The 19,204-nt window shown below is 43.0% G+C and overlaps 1 protein-coding gene across 4 annotated transcripts in view; it reads left to right on the top strand.

Moving 5' to 3' along the window:
- The window catches only part of LOC127582631 (DNA-binding protein RFX2-like), a 113,524-nt gene that overhangs the window by 57,041 nt on the left and 37,279 nt on the right, over nt 1-19,204 (top strand). For all 4 annotated transcript variants that reach the window (XM_052038098.1, XM_052038097.1, XM_052038095.1 and 1 more), the window contains one exon: nt 17,612-17,888. In XM_052038098.1, the coding sequence (XP_051894058.1) occupies nt 17,612-17,888 (277 nt within the window). The remainder of the gene's footprint in view (nt 1-17,611; nt 17,889-19,204) is intronic.

Genomic DNA, 19,204 nt, shown 5'->3' with positions numbered 1-19,204 from the left:
ATGTCTATGCAGAGCTCCACACAAATACCCCCTGAATATTCACCACATATCTTCCGTACTTTTCCCAGAGAACATCTGTTCCCAATTTAATCTTACAATTTCCTGCCTGAGAGCCTCATAATTCCCTTTACTCCAAGTAAACACCTTTCTAGTCTGTCTGTTCCTATCCCTCTCCAGTGCTAACATAAAGGAGATAGAATTAGGATCACTATCACCGAAATGTTCACCCACTGAGAGATCTGACACCTGACCAGGTTCATTTCCCAATATCAAATCAAGCACAGCCTCTCCTCTTGTAGGTCTATCTACATACTGTGTCAAGAACCCTTCCTGAACACACCTAACAAACTCCTCGCCATCTAAACCCCTCACTGTCTGGAGATGCCAGTCGATGTTTGGGAAATTAAAATCCCCTATCACAACAACTCTGTCATTCTCACACCTTTCTAGGATCTGCTTCCCTACCTGCTCCTCGATAACCCCGTCACTATTGGGCGGCCTATAAAAAACACCCAGTAAAGTTATCGACCCCTTCCTGTTCCTAACTTCCACCCACAGAGACTTCGTAGACAGTCCCTCCATGATGTCCACCTTTTCCGCAGCCGTGACACTATCTCTGATCAACAGTGCCACTCCCCCACCTCTCTTGCCTCCCTCCCTGTCCTTCCTGAAACATCTAAAACCCGGCACTTGAATCAACCATTCCAGCCCCAGAGCCATCCAAGTCTCCGTAATGGCTACCACATCATAGCTCCAAGTATCGATCCAAGCTCTAAGCTCATCCGCCTTGTTCACAACACTCCTTGCGTTAAAATAGACACATCTCAAGCCTGTCTGAACATGTCCCTTCTCTATCACCTGCCTATGGTACTTACTCCTAGCCTCCTCTATTTGAGAGCCAAACACCTCTTCCCCAGTCTCTCCAGTACGTATCCCAGCCCCCAACAATTCTAGTTTAAACTCTCCCCAGTAGCCTTAGCAAACCTCCCCGCCAGTATGTTGGTCCCCCTGGGATTCAAGTGCAACCCGTCCTCTTTGAACAGGTCATACCTGCCCCAAAAGAGGCCCCACTGATCCAGAAAACTGAATCCCTGCTCCTCACTCCAATCCCTCAGCCACGCATTTAACCTCCTCCTCATTCTGTTCCTATGCCCACTGTTGCTTAGCACAGGCAATAATCTGGAAATTAATACCTTTGCGGTCCTGCTTCTCAACTTCCTTCCTAATTCTCTATAGTCTCTTTTCAGGACCTCATTCCTTTCCCTACCTATGTCGTTGGTACCAATATGTACCACGACCTCTAGCTGTTCTCCCTCCCCCTTCAGGATATCTTGGACGCGATCTGAAACATCCCGGACCCTGGCACCTGGGAGGCAAGCCATCTTCCGAGTTTCTTTCCTGCGTCCACAGAATCGCTTGTCTGCCCACCTAACTATAGAGTCCCCTATCACTAGTGCCCTCCTCACTCCTTCCCTACCCACCTGAGCCACAGGGCCGGGCTCTGTGCCAGAGACATTGCCACTGTTCCTTCCCCCAGGTAGGCTCTCTCCCCCAACAGTACTCAAGCAGGAGTACTTATTGTCAAGGGGTACAGCCACAGGGGTCTGGTACCTGACTCTTCCCCTTCCCCCTCCTGACTGTGACCCACTTGCCCGACTCCTGTGGTCCCGGTGTGACCACATGCCTATAACTCCTTTCTATCACCTCCTCATTCTCCCTGACCAGATGAAGGTCATCGAGCTGCATCTGCAGTTCCCTAACACAGTCCCTCAGGAGCTGCAGCTCGACACACCGGGTGCAGATGTAGCCCTCCCGGAGGCAGGGGGACTCCGGGAACTCCCACATCTGACACCAAGTACAGGAAACCGCACTCGTACCCCTTCCTTAACTCAAGTCACCTACCTTTCCTCACCCCTTTACACCGAAGCCCCTTGAGCCAAAGCCCAGAACACTCTGCTACCTCTCACTCTGCTAGAAATCCCCCACTAGAAATTAGACTGACTGATCTGTGGTCTGTAGTGGTTTTGGGCTTATCCCTCATCATTTTTTGACCAAGGATGTAATCTTTGCAAATCTCTATTCTGGCAACGCATAATTTGCCTGTCCTATCCAAACCTGGAGTCTTAATTAAGTTTAGCCAGCTTTTCTTGTACCTCATCCATACTGGTGTTCAGCTTGTTTTATATCCCATCTATTTCATCGCTTACTGTTACTTCACAGCAGCCCCTTCTTTGTTCATCTCTTCTTCCTCTAGAATCCCTTTCTGGGCCCAAATTTGCCCTTCCCCACCTTTAGCAATCTTACAGTTTGAGTGACTGTGCAAGGCTTTTGTCTTTCCTTTCACGTTGGCTTCCAGTCAATCCTCTCTGTCCCCGTTTCACTCTCCCTAATTTTATTGCATTCTATCTGATCTTTGCTTGCCTTATCAACCTGTCCTCTGTCACACATCTCGTGCCCTATCTCTGTAGTCATTCAGGGAACACTGACTTTTGTTACCCTACCTATCCCTAGAAATATATTTAGTGATCTTTTTAAAAGCAACCCACTGTTTTATTATTGTTTTACCTGTCAATTTTTGACTCTGGTTTACCCTGGCCAGACCTTCCCCTGTATCTTGTCTCCTCTTAGGTATTTTAACTTGATTACTCCTTATCCTTTTCCATAGTTGCTTATGATCAACATTTCAAAATCATAGAGGTAAACAGAGAATTACTGTAACTCTGTGAGCTAATTTTTCTGAGATTTGTTACAAGTTCAACTAGATAGGAGACTGAAGATGGAAGTAAAATGTGTCTGAGGCCAGCTCCCTTCAATGTGATGCTGCACTGATGGGGACTAACCAAACTCTAATGTGCAAAAACAATTCCATTTGTAACTTACTAACTGTCAGGCTAGATTGTACGCACAGAAAATAGGAGCAGGAGTAGCCACCGGGTCCCTCAAGCCTGCTCCGTCATTTAATATTATAATGGCTGATCTACACTGGCCTTGGCTCCTCTTCTGTGCCAGGTCCCATAACTCTCAATTCCCTGATCTCCATCATAAATACATGTAATAATCTGGCCTCCACCACCCTCAAGAGACAGAACATTCCAGAAAATCACTGCCCTTGGAGAGAAATTTCTACGTACCTCAAAGTTTTAAATGAGAGGCCCTTTTACTTGTAGCTATGCCCCTTGTTAGTGACTTCCCCACTAGTGAAAACATCTCAACGTTAACCCTGTCAAGTCTCCTCAGATTCTTTTATATTTGAATCAGGTCACCCCTCATTGCTTCAAACTCCAAGGAACACAGACCCAAACTGTCCAGCCTCTCTTGATAGGACAACCTCCTCATCTCAAAAATTAGCCTGATGAATCTCCTTCGGACTGCTTCCAATGCTACTCCATCCTTTTTTAGATGAGGGGACCAAACCTGTGCTAAGTTTTCTGGGTGTGGCCTCACCAACACCCTGTAAAACTGGAACAAAACCTCCCTATTCTGAAACTCCAACTCCTCCCTTTTTGCCTTCTTAACTACTTGTTGGACCTGCCTGCTAACTTTTTGTGACTCATGCATGAGGATTCCTAGATCCCTCTGAACTTTGTTCAGTTGCAGTCTGTCTCCATTTGGATAATAATCCACTTTTTGATTCCTCTTACTGAAGTGCATGACCTCACACTTCGCCACATTAAACTCCATTTGCCTGGTTTTCATCCCATCTCCTGTTGCAGAATCACAATGTTCTTCATTTACCTTTCATAAAACCATGATGATTAGATTTGATTATATACAACTTTGCTAAACGATTAGCTATTTTTGCTTTGCTTACTGACTCGAGCATCTTGCCATTAATAAACTAACTGGCCTATAGTTCCCAGCTTTCTGTCTTCATCCAGATTTGAACAAGGGAGTCACAGTGGCTGTTCTCCAACCTCGTGGTACCCTTCTGGAATTTAGCCTTTGTTAATTTTCTTAGTTACCTCCTTAAAAAAAAAACTGCACAAGGCCATGCTGACTCCTCCTAACCACTCCTAGTACCTTGGCTAATGAAGACACAAAAATCTCCATCAGACCCCCAGCAATCTCCCTTGATTTTCTGAACACCCTGGGATAGATCCTATCCAGCCTAATCTGCTTCAATATTTCTACACTTCCCCCTTCCTGATAGAGACATGCTCCAGAATATCAGTGTTAGCTGTCCAGCCTCCACATCCTTCTCCCTGCTGAATGCCGATGAGAAGTACTCATTTAAGACCTCACTCATATCCTCCGGCTTCACACATAGACCACCCCATTGGTCTCTGACAGGACACACTCTTCCTTTGCTACCTTCTTTCATCTAATACACTTATAAAAGGTTTTAGGATTCTCCTTAATCCTATTTGCCAAGGTCACTTCATGCATCTTTTTGCCTTCCTAAATTCTTTCTCAAGTTTTCTCCTATATCCCCTATAAACCTCAAAGGACATTCAGTACCAATTTCCTATACCTGACACACGCTTCCTTCTTTTCCCTGATCAAACCTTCAATATCCTTTGTTAACCAAATTCCCTAAACTTACCAACTCTGCTTCTTACCCTTACTATTTCACTTTTAAACATGTCCCACTTATTGGACATTATTTTCTCCTCCAGTAGCCACACCCAATCTACTTTCACCAGGTCCTGTCTTTCACTATTGAAATCCACTTTCCCCCCATTTAAGGCCCTATATTGAGGACCAACCTTATCTTTTTCCTTGAAGCTTACCGAACTATGGTCACAGTTCCCAAAGGTTTTTTAAATTTTTTAAATTTTATTTACAGCGTGGTAACAGGCCCTTCCGGCCCAACGAGTCCGCGCTGCCCATTTTTTTAAAAACCCAAATTAACCTACCCGTACGCCTTTGGAATGTGGGGGGAAACCCACACAGACACGAGAGAATGTACAAACTCCTTACAGACAGCGACGGGAATCAAACCCCGATCGCGGGTGCTGTAATAACATTGCACTAACCGCTACGCTACTGTGCCGCGTTTCCTGCACAAGTTCTTCTATCACTTCGTTCCATCCTCATTCACTACGATCAGGCCTAGTACAGTCCCCTCCTTGGTGGGACTCACTACATACTTCTTCAATAACCTCTCTTGGATGCATTTTACAAACTTCACCCCATCTAAGTCCCTTGCCCTAAGGCAATCCCAGTCATTGTTAGGAAAATTAAAATCCCCACCACTAGTACGGTGCTATTGTTCTTATGCCCTTCTGCGATCTGCCTACATATCTGTTCTTCTAATTCCCCCTGGCTATAGGGAGGCCTATAGTACAACCCTATCAAGGTGATTGCCCCTTTCTTCTTCCCAGGTTCTCCCCAGACAGTCTCATTGGCCAATCCCTCCAGGAATTCCTCCCTGAGCACTGGTGTAATGCTCTCCCTGATCAGCAGTGCAGCACCCCTACTCTTCTGTACCCCCGTCACATCTGAAATGTCTCTACCCTGGAACATTGAGCGCAGTCCTGCTCTTCCCTCAACCGTGTTTCTGTGATTCCAACAATATCGTAATCTCTAGAGGTCCTACACCTACTGTAGTCATCTTCTTCCTATTTAGATATCGATAGAAACTCTTACAGTTTGTTTCGATATTACACATTTTCTCTAAAAATCAATTTTCTTCTTTCTTATGAGCTTTTTAGTTTTTCACTGCTGAATGCTAAAAGCTTCCCAGTCCTCTGGCCTATCAGCAGCCCTGCCACTTTGTAGGATTTCCTTGCTCCACGTCATGTGGTTGGCAGTAAGAATGCAGATTTTGCTCAGGCACCTTGGTGAATAGTCCCAGGTTTGCAGTGTGCATGGAAGACAGTGCTAAACGTTCAGTGTCAAAGATGTGTAATAGAATATAGAGGAGCAGAGCTAACAACATAATAATGTTGTTTCAACTGAAGAAATAAGAGTCCAGCTTTTTTTTTGAAGTTTTTGGTTTGCTTTTGCTTAGTATTATTTTTTAATTTTGGCGTTCTCTTTTCATATAATCAAATTTCTTTTCAAATTCTTTTGTATCATGTTCATTTAGTAAGAGATTGGGAGGTTCGGATTATATATTTTACTCCCTGTGTTTATATATGTCAACCGTTATTATTGTAATCCCGATCTCCTCGCACCATGTGTATAATCACTATTGCTATGTGTATTAATTTGAAATTTAATAAAAAGATTGAAAAAGAATAAAATTCATTATTGAATGATGATTTTGAAGAAATGTAATAAGGCCAATGTCAGGTATAAATGGAGAAAAGCTCCTTGTTTTTGTGTACCAGTCCTGCTATGTTGTCTGCTGCTATTGCCCTCTGATATACTTTTGAGACCTGTACACTTGGACAGCACGGTGGCGCAACTAGTAGGGCCACTGCCTCACAGCGCCAGAGACCCGGGTTCAATCCTGACCTCAGGTGCTGTCTGTGTGGAGGTTGCACTTTTTCCCTGTGACCACGTGGGTTTCCTCCCACGTCCCAAAGACCTGTGGGTTAGTAGGTTAATCGTCCACTGTAAGTTGCTCATAATGTGTAGGTGAGGGGTAGAATCTGGGGCAGTTTCTGAGAATGTAGGGAGAATAAAAATGGGATTAATGTAAACGTGTGGTTGATGGTCAGTGTGGACTCAGTGGGCCGAAGGGCCTGTTTCTATCTATGACTCCACCTCCAGCCACTGGAAGCTGCCATTGTATGTGCATAGATAAGTGAACCACACCAGGGTCATCTCCCAGGCCTACATCCCAGCACTGTGGTCCTAATCACACCCAGTCAGGGCAGTTCATGCTGTTCGTATTCCTGACACTGGACTCCAGAAACGGATGCTCTGATACAGGACAGACCTCCAGAGGAGAAGATTCAAGGATGTGCTCAAATCCAGCTTGAAAAATGCAACGTCCTTACCCTCTGGCCCATGAGCACAACGTGGAGAAAGGGCATCCAGGTTGGCACTGAAATCTCCTCCCTCGGTTTGCAGCACACAGAGGCCCTGTGTAAGCGGCGGAAGGAGTAGACCACCCCTACCTACCCCATCAATCACGATCCTGCCCCATCTACAGAACTGGATGTGATTTCCACACTTACCTGATTAGCCACCACGGAGCCATGAAACCAGACTGGAAGCAAATCACTGGCTAAGATGAAAGCAAGAAGAATGTATACGAATGAATAACATTGAACAGGGATGTGTAAATGTTCTCAATCATGATAAAATGTCAGCAGGTCATTCTGCTAGTATTTGTATAATTGTCTCTGTAAAACTTAAAGGTCTTCTGACCACTGACTGGTAACAGTTGAGCTGTGCATGAGATATGCTGGAGATTCCTGTGTGCAGTTGCAGGATGCTGCCATTAGGTGTTGCTGGTTGCCTTCCTCCTTTAACTAAAAGTTCTGCTGTCCAAAGTTAGCTCGGACATTGGGGAAGATCGGTGCTGGTGGTTTCAAAGAATTAGCACAGAGGCTTGAAGTGGTACAGTCATGGACACAGGGAAAATAATAACTCATGTCACACTGTAGACACTGTAGCCTGAGACGTATTTCTATTCCCAACAAACAAGTCAGCCCTGGTATCTGTAGCTGTGTGACATCGGAAACTAGCAGCCCACTGGAATGTCCTCTTGGCGATAACGCCATTGTCTCTGGGAACTACATGACCATAGCAAGCTTTGTGATAATGTATGCGGAGGTAACAGAGCTAGCTCCAGGACTGTTTCCAGACAATGTGGATGACTCCAGAGTAGCCCCTAAGGTTGTCTCCATGGTAACCAGAGGCCTAAATCAGGACAAGAACCTGACATGGGGTGCATAGACAAGATATTGGTGGGAATAATGTATCCCAGTTGTTTCATGCAGACAATGGAGATAGTTAACAGTACACGGGTTAAGAGATAGAAGGCCACTGGAGGACTGCGGTAATTTGTTCTGGTGCCGTCACCATACTAATGAAGGCCTTAACTGCACAAAGGGAAGCTTTAGGCATGAGCCCACCAGCCTCTGACCAGAGACAGAGAAGGCACATGATGATCATGTAGGGAAGGTGATATCAAAAGTGACTGATCACATGCATTCTCATCTTGGGTTGGCTGACAAGTGATAACTGAATGTCCACACATTGGTGATAATGTTGTACCTTATCCTAAGTGAGCATAAAATTCACAAGGTGTGTGGACCGGTAGGGTGGTCAGGCCCTCTTCCCTCCTACAGAAGAGAAATAACTTGAATAAATATGCTTCCCTTTTTATATTTTAGTTTATTCTCTTTTTATACTTTAATTTTTAAGATACTACTTAAGAGTTTTTGCCCCTCTAATTGGTACGCAGCATAGTCTTGGATATTTTTGCTAAAAGCTGAAGTTTGACCATTCAGTCTGAGCATCAGCTGTAAACTCCATCAGCTGCGACACGTCAGTGTAATGAGTGGACTTACCTTCTTCATCCCATGGAGGTTCCACTCTGTTGTTTTATTTAAACTATTTGAATGAACCAAATTGTTAACCTGATGTTATTCTTTCTGTGAGGGAATAAAAAATGCCTCCTGTTGTAGCTTTAGTTGGTTCTGTGGACATCAAAGAGTATTGCTGAAAATGTAAATCTTTCTACTAATGACTAACAGACAGAAATACAGGTTGGGGCAAAACTCATTCTATTTATATGGTGATTTGCGCCACTCTATGTAAGTCTTAATCAAGATTTCATAACACTGACTTGCACCCAATAAGATATTGATATGTTAAAAATTGTTTGTACTATTGTGGAGTGTTGTTTAATACTCCTACGGAGTTGTATTTTAAAACATATTACAATGGATTTAAAACAATAATGTGATTGACCACATCTCCAACCAGTAATTCCTCTAGGCAGCAAGTCTAAGATATATGAAGTGCTAAATGAATTTTTTCATTGGTATTCACCAAGGAAACCGACTTTGTCGTTGGAGGATTCAGCGAAGGAGAAGGTGAAATTCTAGTGCAGGTCTCCATAAATAAAGAGGAGGTACTCAGTGCCAAGGATGGTTTAAAGGTGGATAAATCCCCAGGGCCAGATGAGAGGTATCCCAGACTGCTATAGGAGGCAAGAGAGGAGAATGCTGAGGATCTGACTGAGATTTTTACATCTTCACTGGCCACAAGTGAGGTACCAGATGACTGGAGGACAGCAAATGTGGTCCCTTTTTTCAAGAAGGACAGCAAGTAGTCTGATAATTGCAGACCTGTGAGCCTAATATCAGTAGTAAGCAAGTCCTGGAAAAATTCTGGGAGAACAGGATTAATGATCACTTCAAAAGGCAATACACTTTGTCTGCTTCAAAAAAAATCAATCAGAGGCAATGAGCATGGCTTTGTCAGGGACAGATCCTGTCTGACCAATGTGACTGAATTTTTTGAAGTGGTAACTAGTTGCATTGATGAGGGCAGTGCAGTAGATGTGACTACATGGACTTCAGTAAGGCCTTTGACGAGGTCCCAAATGGAAGACTGGTCCAAAAAGTCAGGGCCCAGGGGATCCAGGGTAAGTTGGTAAATTGGTTCCAAAATTGGCTTGGCAATAGGAGACGGAAGGGGTGATGGAGGGTTCTTTCTGTGATTGGATGCCCGTGACTACTGGTGTTCCACAGGGATCGGTGCTGGGACCTTTGCTGTTTGTGGTGTTCATGAATGATGTGGGTGGGGGTGCGGGGGTGGGTGTGGGTGCGGGTGTGTGGGTGGGTGTGGGTGTGGAAGGCACGATCCGTAAGTTCACAGGTGGCACAAAGACTGGCGATGTTCCTGACAGTGAGGAGGGTGGTTTTAGGCTCCAGGGTGATGTTGATGTGTTGGTGAAATGGGCTGAGAAATGGCAGATGGAGTTTAATCCTGATAGCTGTGAGGTGATACAACACGTACCATGAACGTTAGGGTCTAAGGGAGTATTGAAGAACAGAGGGACGGACCTTGGTGTACAAGTCCAACGATCCTTGAAGGTAGCAGCACAGCTAGATAATGTGGTTAAGGCAGCATTTGGGAGACTGGCCTCATTAGTTGGGGCATTGAATACAAAAGCAGGGAGGTTATGTTCCAACTTTATAAAATATTGGTCAGACCTCAGCTGGAGTCCTGCCGGCAGTTCTGGTCACCACACTATAGTGTTACAGACTCAGTGAAAGTCCCTTTAAGATAGAGTGTGTGTGTATGTGTGTGTGGGGCGTGCTTACGTCAATAGAAGATAAAGGACGTAATGACGTTGTTGAAGAATGGAAGTTGGAAGTAATCCGGTGGAGTTCACTTTGTTGCTGACCTGTAGAAGGAAACAGGTATTTGTGTGTGGACGACCACGGTTCGGATGCTTTTCGGGGTGAGGAAGTCACTACCGAGTAAACACTGAAGTGTCGTTTGGGTTCCATCGTGGAACATTTGGATTTCGTATTTACTCTCCCTATGTTCTCTACACCTACGTCTTATCTTCTGACAACGGTGGTTGTTGAAGAAGCCCTTGCTCATGTTTCACCTTATGGCTTGCGGAACTGAACTTTAAGAACCATTCCGGAACTTGGAGTTTGGGACTTTGTCACACACACACACACGACGAGTTTAGTTTTGGGGTTAACGTTCGAGGTTTAACATTTTTGAATTCTAACATACTAACATTTTTACTTTTATTTTACGTATTATCATAAGTAGTGATTAATAAAATAGTTTTTAAACACTGAATCATGCTCAGTGTGTTTCTTTTGTTGCTGGTTCGTGACAAAATTTTTTTTTTCAGTGTTAAAAACTATTTTATTAATCACTACTTATGATAATACGTAAAATAAAAGTAAAAATGTTAGTATGTTAGAATTCAAAAATGTTAAACCTCGAACGTTAACCCCAAAACTAAACTCGTCGTGTGTGTGTGTGTGACAAAGTCCCAAACTCCAAGTTCCGGAATGGTTCTTAAAGTTCAGTTCCGCAAGCCATAAGGTGAAACATGAGCAAGGGCTTCTTCAACAACCACCGTTGTCAGAAGATAAGACGTAGGTGTAGAGAACATAGGGAGAGTAAATACGAAATCCAAATGTTCCACGATGGAACCCAAACGACACTTCAGTGTTTACTCGGTAGTGACTTCCTCACCCCGAAAAGCATCCGAACCGTGGTCGTCCACACACAAATACCTGTTTCCTTCTACAGGTCAGCAACAAAGTGAACTCCACCAGATTACTTCCAACTTCCATACATGAATTTCAGTGGCAAACACAGTTATTGTTTCTCATCCATCGATAGAGAAAACAAGCAGGCTGGTGTCTCTCTCCCTTCTCTCTCTCTCTCCTTCTGGCTTCTTCAACAACGTCATTACGTCCTTTATCTTCTATTGACGTAAGCACGCCCCACACACACATACACACACACTCTATCTTAAAGGGACTTTCACTGAGTCCGTAACACCTCCCACCTAAAAAAAAATTTTCCCAAGAAAAATTTAACCGCGCATACAGTTAGTAATGTTAATAATTATCATGCTACACAACTACAGACTATCAGATTAGTACAGATACATGTTTCCCATTTAACATCGGGAAAGACAATCAGCAATCACATTATCTTTGCCTTTAATGTGAGTTATCATGAGATCAAACTCTTGCAAAATTAAACTCCAGTTTAACAGCCTTCTGTTCTTGTTTTTGACTCGGCTCAGAAACACCAATGGGTTATGATCTGTATACACAGTCAATGGTTTCTGAGCGGTGCAAACATATACACTGAAATGTTGCAAGGCTAAAACAAGCGACAGTAATTCTTTCTCTATGGTGGAATAATTCTTTTGATGCTCATTAAATTTCTTTGAAAAGTAAGCTACAGGATGGTCAATATCATCAAGGTCACCCTTCTGCAACAACACAGCTCCTGCAGCTTCATCACTGGCATCTACTGCTAATGAAAATGGCTTTTCAAAGTCAGGTGTTCTGAGCACAGGATGGTAGCATAAAATGGCTTTCAGCTTCTTAAATGCTTCTTGACAAGAATCTGTCCAAACAAACTTTACTCCCTTCTTCAGAAGATTAGTTAGAGGAAGAGCAATATCAGCAAAGTTTTTACAAAATTTTCGATAATATCCAACCATTCCCAAAAATCTTCTAACAGTCCTCGTACCTGTGGGAATAGGGAACTCAGATATTTCTTGAACTTTTGCCTGAACAGGAGCTTGCTTGCCTTGACCTACAACATAACCAAGATACGTCACAGTGGCATGGCCAAATTCACTTTTAGCCAAGTTAACTGTAAGGTTAGCCTTGGACAGTCTTTCAAACAATCTTTCTAACGCAGAGATGTGATCCTCCCATGTATCATTCCCAGTCACTAAGTCGTCAATGTAGGCATCTGTATGTTTTAACCCATGAATCACTGAATTAATCATTCTTTGAAATGTTGTCGGAGCATTTTTCATTCCAAATGGCAAAACATTGTATTCATACAATCCAGAAGGGGTTACAAAGGCTGAAATCTCCCGTCCTCTATCTGTTAATGGAACACACCAGTACCCTTTTAATAGGTCAATCTTTGTAAGAAATTTTGCCTTTCCCACTCTATCTATGCAATCATCCACCCTAGGAATAGGGTAAGCATCTGACTTCGTTACAGCATTCACTTTCCTGTAATCTGTGCAAAATCTGACAGTTCCATCAGGTTTAGGTACAATAACACAGGGCGAACTCCAATTTGAAGTTGAATGTCTAATAATATCATTTTCCAACATGTACTTTATTTCCTGATCAACAAGTTTACTTTTTTCCACATTCATTCGATATGGGTGTTGTTTGATTGGTTTTGCATCCCCAACATCAACATCATGGGTAATTATCGATGTTCTGTTTGGAACATCTGGGAACAGATTTTTAAATTTTAAAATTAATTCTCTCATCTGTTGTTTTTGTGAAACTTGTAAATGGTCCAACTTCGTTTCAAGGTTCTTCATGATATTTTGGTTTTTTTAGTTTCGAGGGAACAATATTTGGTCTAAATTGGCCTTCCTCAACATCAACATCAGGCATTCTAGAAACAACCTTTACACCATCCACCAAGGCCACAACTGAATCCCTCTCATAATAAGGTTTTAGCGTGTTTACATGACAGAGTTGTGTTTTCTTGCGTCTATCTGGTGTTTTGATTATATATGTTAGATCAGTCACTCGAGATTCAATAACATAGGGTCCAGAAAAACGAGCTTGCAAGGGATTATTTTGGCTAGGGAAAAATACCAACACCTTTTGCCCCACTGCGAATGTCCTAGGCCGAGCACGTCTATCAAAATATGTCTTCATTCTTATCTGGCTGGTTTTCAAATTCTCTCTCGCTAGCTGGCAGACTCTCTCCAACCGAGTTTTAAATTTTTGGACATAGTCCAAAAGACTCAAGTGCACTTCCTCATTAACCCATTGCTCTCTTAACAATTCCAAAGGTCCTCTCACCCTATGTCCAAATACAAGCTCAAACGGACTAAATCCTATTGACTCCTAGATTGATTCTCTAACGGCAAACAAAAGTAAATGGATACCTTCGTCCCAATCCTTTGTGTTTTCAAAGCAATAAGTCTTCAGCATATTTTTGAGAGTAGAATGAAATCTCTCCAGAGCTCCTTGAGATTCTGGGTGATATGCAGATGATACAATCTGCTTTGCTCCCAGCTCATAGACTATTTGTTGAAAAATTTTTGACATAAAATTACTACCTTGATCAGATTGGATTTCTTTTGGCAAACCAAACAAGGTAAAAAATTTTACAAGAGCCTTTGACACCGTCTTGGCCTTAATATTTCTAAGGGGTATTGCCTCTGGAAATCTAGAAGTGGCACACATGATGGTTAACAAATACTGATTTCCAGTCTTAGACTTTGGTAATGGACCAACACAGTCCACAATCACCTTCGAAAAGGGCTCCCCAAAAGCAGGAATTGGTTTCAACGGAGCCACAGGGGGTTTTTGATTTGGTTTACCTACCATCTGACATGTGTGGCAGGTTCGACAAAACATCACCACATCTTTTCTCAAACCAGGCCAATAGAATTGTTTCAAGATCTTCCCTACGGTTTTATTCACCCCAAAATGACCACCCAAAGGCATACTATGGGCCAGGTTTAAAATCTCATCCCTATAAACTTTTGGAACAACAACCTGATGAATAACTTCCCATTCCTCAGTAACAGGAACATGAGGAGATCGCCATTTCCTCATTAACACTCTATTTTTGACATAATATCCAATTGGCACTTTTTCAATCTCCTCACATGAGAGTGCTTTTTCTTTCAATTCTGTCAACTCAGGGTCCTTTGTCTGTTCCACCATAAAATCCTTCCTCGACAAAGACAAATCTTTAAATTCAGATTCACTATAAGGATGTTGATCCTCCAGTGAAGACAGAAAAGTCTCAGATAAGGCATCATAATTTTCTTCCTGTTCAGGACTGTCACAAGGAACTACATCAGACTGCATCGGACTGTCTGTCTTGGCTAATTCTTTAGCTCTAGCTCGAGTCACCGCACATGATGGGTAAACATCTGGATCATTCTCAGACTCATCAATCCTTGGTTTGGTCGTTAACCGTACCACAGGAACAATTTCTCCATCTGCAAGGTCATTTCCCAATAACAAAGAAACTCCTTCCACTGGCAACCTAGGTCTTATTCCTATCTCGACTGGTCCTTCTACGAACTTTGACTTTAAAATCACCCTGTGTAAAGGGACAGATATGGTGTCATCTGTAACGCCTCGCACTAGATTTACCTCACCAGTGTCACTTTCTTCACCAAAATTTAAAACACTGTCCAGCAAGAGAGATTGACTAGCCCCAGTATCTCTAAGAATTTTCACTGGCACCTGGGGTGACTCGTCATTCAGTGAAACAAAACCCTCTGATACATACGAACGGAATTCTTTTCTCACCTCCTCCAACTTTTCCGCTTTTCCCTCTTGCAAGGACTGATCTTTAACAGCATCTCCTAAACCTTTTTGATTTTTAATTGCCTGAAAGCAAGCATTGGGCACAGCTTCCTTCCTTTTCTTCAAAAGGGCACAATTAGATATCACATGGCCAGGTTTCCTACAGTAACAACAAGTACGCTCAACAGGTTTCTCCAGCCCTGGCTTCTTTTCATCCTTTCCTTTATGATTACCTCCCAATTTAATCTCCAGTTTACCTGGATTGTCCTTGTAACTCTTTTGAAAGGTTTTAGGTTGTCCCCATTTGGATTTATGGGTTAAAGCATAATCATCTGCCAACCTAGCAGTTTCTTGTAAAGTTTCCACTGCCTTTTCATTTAAATATGTTGTTAATTCAGCTGGAACACATCTTTTAAAGTCTTCCACTAGTATCAATTCTTTCAATTTATCATAATCCCCATCTACATTTTTAGCCAGGCACCATCGTTCAAAACATATTCTCTTTCCATTGGCAAATTCCATGTACGTCTGATCTGCAGATTTCCTCAAGTCTCTGAATTTTTGTCTATAAGCCTCAGGGACCAATTCATAGGCCTTCAAAATAGCTTGTTTTACCTTGGTATAATCAGCTGCATCCTCAACAGACAAAGCAGAATAAGCTTTTTGAGCTTTACCTTTAATCACACTCTGTACCATAAGAGCCCATCCTTTCCTTGGCCAGTTTGAACTCACAGCAACCTTTTCAAAATGTTGGAAATACTGATCAACCTGATCTTCTTCAAACGGAGGGACTAATCGAACCTCCCTGCTGGCTGAAAAACCATCATCAGAATCAGATTCCGAACTCCTACGCTTCATTTGTAACTCATGCTGCCTCTGTTTCTCCTTCTCCTCACTATCCAGCTCCATCCTCTTCAATTCCATCTGCTTCATTGCTAGATCAGCCTCTATCTTCATCTGAGTTATCTTTTGTTCGGCCTCTAATTTATCTCGTTCGGCCTCTATCTTTAACTGGGTTTGCTCTCGTTCAGCTTCTAATTTCCTTTGTTCTCATTCAGCCTCTATCTTTAATTGGGTTTGCTCTCGTTCAGCCTCTATCTTTGCCAGCTGCAACTGTGCCTCAGAAATTGCTATTTCACTGCCAGGAAACTGTTTTAACACTTCCTTCTCAAACACCTTTTCCACATAATGGCCAGCTATCAGTCTCTGAATATCTGCCTTTCTCATAGACTGCTTTACTTCTGTAAGGTTTAACCTTGTAGCAATCTTTATCAAATCATCCTTTTTCGCCACCTCCAATCCCTTTTGGGTTGGTCACTCCAAAAATGCCTTAATATCCATTGCTGCTGGTTTCCACACACACAAGCCAATTAAAAAGAATTTATCAGACCTCCCTCAAAAATCTTTGGATTGAATCCCGAACAAATCTCGTCAATCTGGGGAACGATCCCAGATGACACTCGTTAATGTTTGGATTGGATCCTGGACGAATCTCGTTAACCTTGGGAACTATCCCGGACGAATCTCCAATTTTGTCACGAACCAGCAACAAAAGAAACACACTGAGCATGATTCAGTGTTTAAAAACTATTTTATTAATCACTACTTATGATAATACGTAAAATAAAAGTAAAAATGTTAGTATGTTAGAATTCAAAAATGTTAAACCTCGAACGTTAACCCCAAAACTAAACTCGTCGTGTGTGTGTGTGTGACAAAGTCCCAAACTCCAAGTTCCGGAATGGTTCTTAAAGTTCAGTTCCGCAAGCCATAAGGTGAAACATGAGCAAGGGCTTCTTCAACAACCACCGTTGTCAGAAGATAAGACGTAGGTGTAGAGAACATAGGGAGAGTAAATACGAAATCCAAATGTTCCACGATGGAACCCAAACGACACTTCAATGTTTACTCGGTAGTGACTTCCTCACCCCGAAAAGCATCCGAACCGTGGTCGTCCACACACAAATACCTGTTTCCTTCTACAGGTCAGCAACAAAGTGAACTCCACCGGATTACTTCCAACTTCCATACATGAATTTCAGTGGCAAACACAGTTATTGTTTCTCATCCATCGATAGAGAAAACAAGCAGGCTGGTGTCTCTCTCCCTTCTCTCTCTCTCTCCTTCTGGCTTCTTCAACAACGTCATTACGTCCTTTATCTTCTATTGACGTAAGCACGCCCCACACACACATACACACACACTCTATCTTAAAGGGACTTTCACTGAGTCCGTAACAATAGAAAGGACATGATTGTTTACCCTGGAGCAGAGGGGGTTCGAGGGGACATGACAGGTGTATAAAATGATGAGGGCAGACTGCTGGAAACTATTCCCCATGCCAGCGGTTGATAAAACTAGAGGACACAGATCTGGGGTAAGGGGTAAGGGGGAAGAGATTTAGGGGGATCTGAGGTGGACCTTTTGCACCCAGAGAGCGGTGAGTACCTGCAACACACTGCTGGAGAGAGTGGTGGAGGCAGAGTCACTGACAGCATTTAAGACGGTTCTAAAGTGAGCATTGGAATCGCCCAGGCATAGGGGGCTGTGGGCCAAGTGCTGGAAGATGGGATGGGAGCCCACTGGTTAGCATGGATGTGGTCGGCCAAATGGCCTATTTCCATGCTGTGTGACTACTTCACCTCTGCCTTCAGCACCCTCCCCCATCCCACATTCAATCATCTTTCCTGTGGCCGTTTTTATCATTCTCCTTGTTTCTTTTTGTTGTTTTCTAGACGTGCAGCATACTCATACCCAGAAACCCAACTCTATGCACAGAATCCTGGAGCCTCGTACTTTGAGTCACCAGGAAGTGCTGTTCAAGTGACCACGGTCGTATCCTCGCCCACTGTGGTGCCATCTCATAATATGGTGGGAACCGTCGGCATTGCAATGGAGGTGGGAGGAAGTCAGATCATCTCAAGCAGTGGTGGAACATATCTAATCCACGGAGGTTCGATGGACAACTCCAGGCATCCACTGTCTCATGCTACTCGCCCGTCACCTGGAACTGTGAGAAACTTGCTTTGTTGAAGTGATTGTGAATTCCTGTTTGACTCACTCCCCGCAGCTGAAGTGGCATGAGGAGATGTTTCAGGCTCTATTTACAGTATTCTGGGAAGCCGGGAGATACTTTTGATTTTGCTGCCCTGCTGGTTCATTTATAGTGGATTTACACAGGAGAGTGACTGCTTTTCTTTGGAAGCCTTGGTACTGGAGACAATAAACCAAACCATCACAGTGAGGAATTTGCCAAGTGTTGGCTGTGGAATGTTTGAAATCTGGTTAGGACATAGGCGGGTAGTGAAGGAACCACTTTTGTAATCCTCATGTAGCCAACTTCAGTAATCTGCTTGTGCTATTTGAGTATAGATAATGATCAGATAGCCTTCAAAACAAATACACCTGTAAGTAAATATCTTTATGAATTTTTTTTTCTCAAAGTATTCTCCTTTTTAATCCCGTTCCCCTTTCCCTATTTGTTTCAAGATGCACGTGGGCACATCTGTCTCCTACTGACTGTTCCCTGCTCTCTTGCCTTTACCTTTTTAATTTTTATGCCTCAGAGGCAGACTTCTTTGATTTCATAAAATGACCATCCAAGCAACTGTACAAAGCTTCCTAGCCCAGTGCACCCCAGATCCAAAGTTCCAGACTAAAGATAATTTATTTGAAGAAGAATTTTGATTTGATTTTGTTAAAAAATGCACATTTTTAATTAATTAATTTGCAATCATGAAATACATGAATAATATACATTATTTTTCTGGCTATAATGAGAAAATCACTATCAATGGCGATCGATAGGGAAACTAAATTATCATTTTCCCCCAGTGCTAAGGATGTCAACATCCCTGAACCACAAAGACCGCAGATGCTGGAATCTGGAGCAAAAAAACAAACTGCTGGAAGAACCTAGCAGGTCAGGCAGCATCTGTGGATATTGGTGCAGGGTCTTGACCTGTGTCGTCAAGCATCCCTTTGCCTCCACAGATGCAGCTTGACCTGCTGGGTTCTTCTAGCAGTTTATTTTATGCTTAAGTCATCGCCCCCTCTTGTCTTTTTATTGATTCATTTTTCTCTGGGTGTTACTGGCAAGGCCAGCACTTATTTTCCATTCCCACTTGCCCTTAAACTGAGTGCTTTGTTAAGCCATTTCAGGGCTAGACCAGGTCAGCATGGCAGGGTTCCTCCCTGAAGGACATCAGTGAACCAGATATGTTTTAATGACAGTCTGGTGGTTTTGTGGTCATCACCAATAACTAGGTTTTCACTGTTAAACTGAATTTACTCCCCAGCTGCCATGGTGAGGGAATTTCATTTCAGGT

Source organism: Pristis pectinata, chromosome 24, assembly GCF_009764475.1.
Source record: "Pristis pectinata isolate sPriPec2 chromosome 24, sPriPec2.1.pri, whole genome shotgun sequence".
NCBI lineage: Eukaryota > Metazoa > Chordata > Chondrichthyes > Rhinopristiformes > Pristidae > Pristis > Pristis pectinata.
The sequence above is the reverse complement of the archived record's forward strand: the minus strand, read 5'-3'. Positions and strand labels throughout refer to the sequence as shown.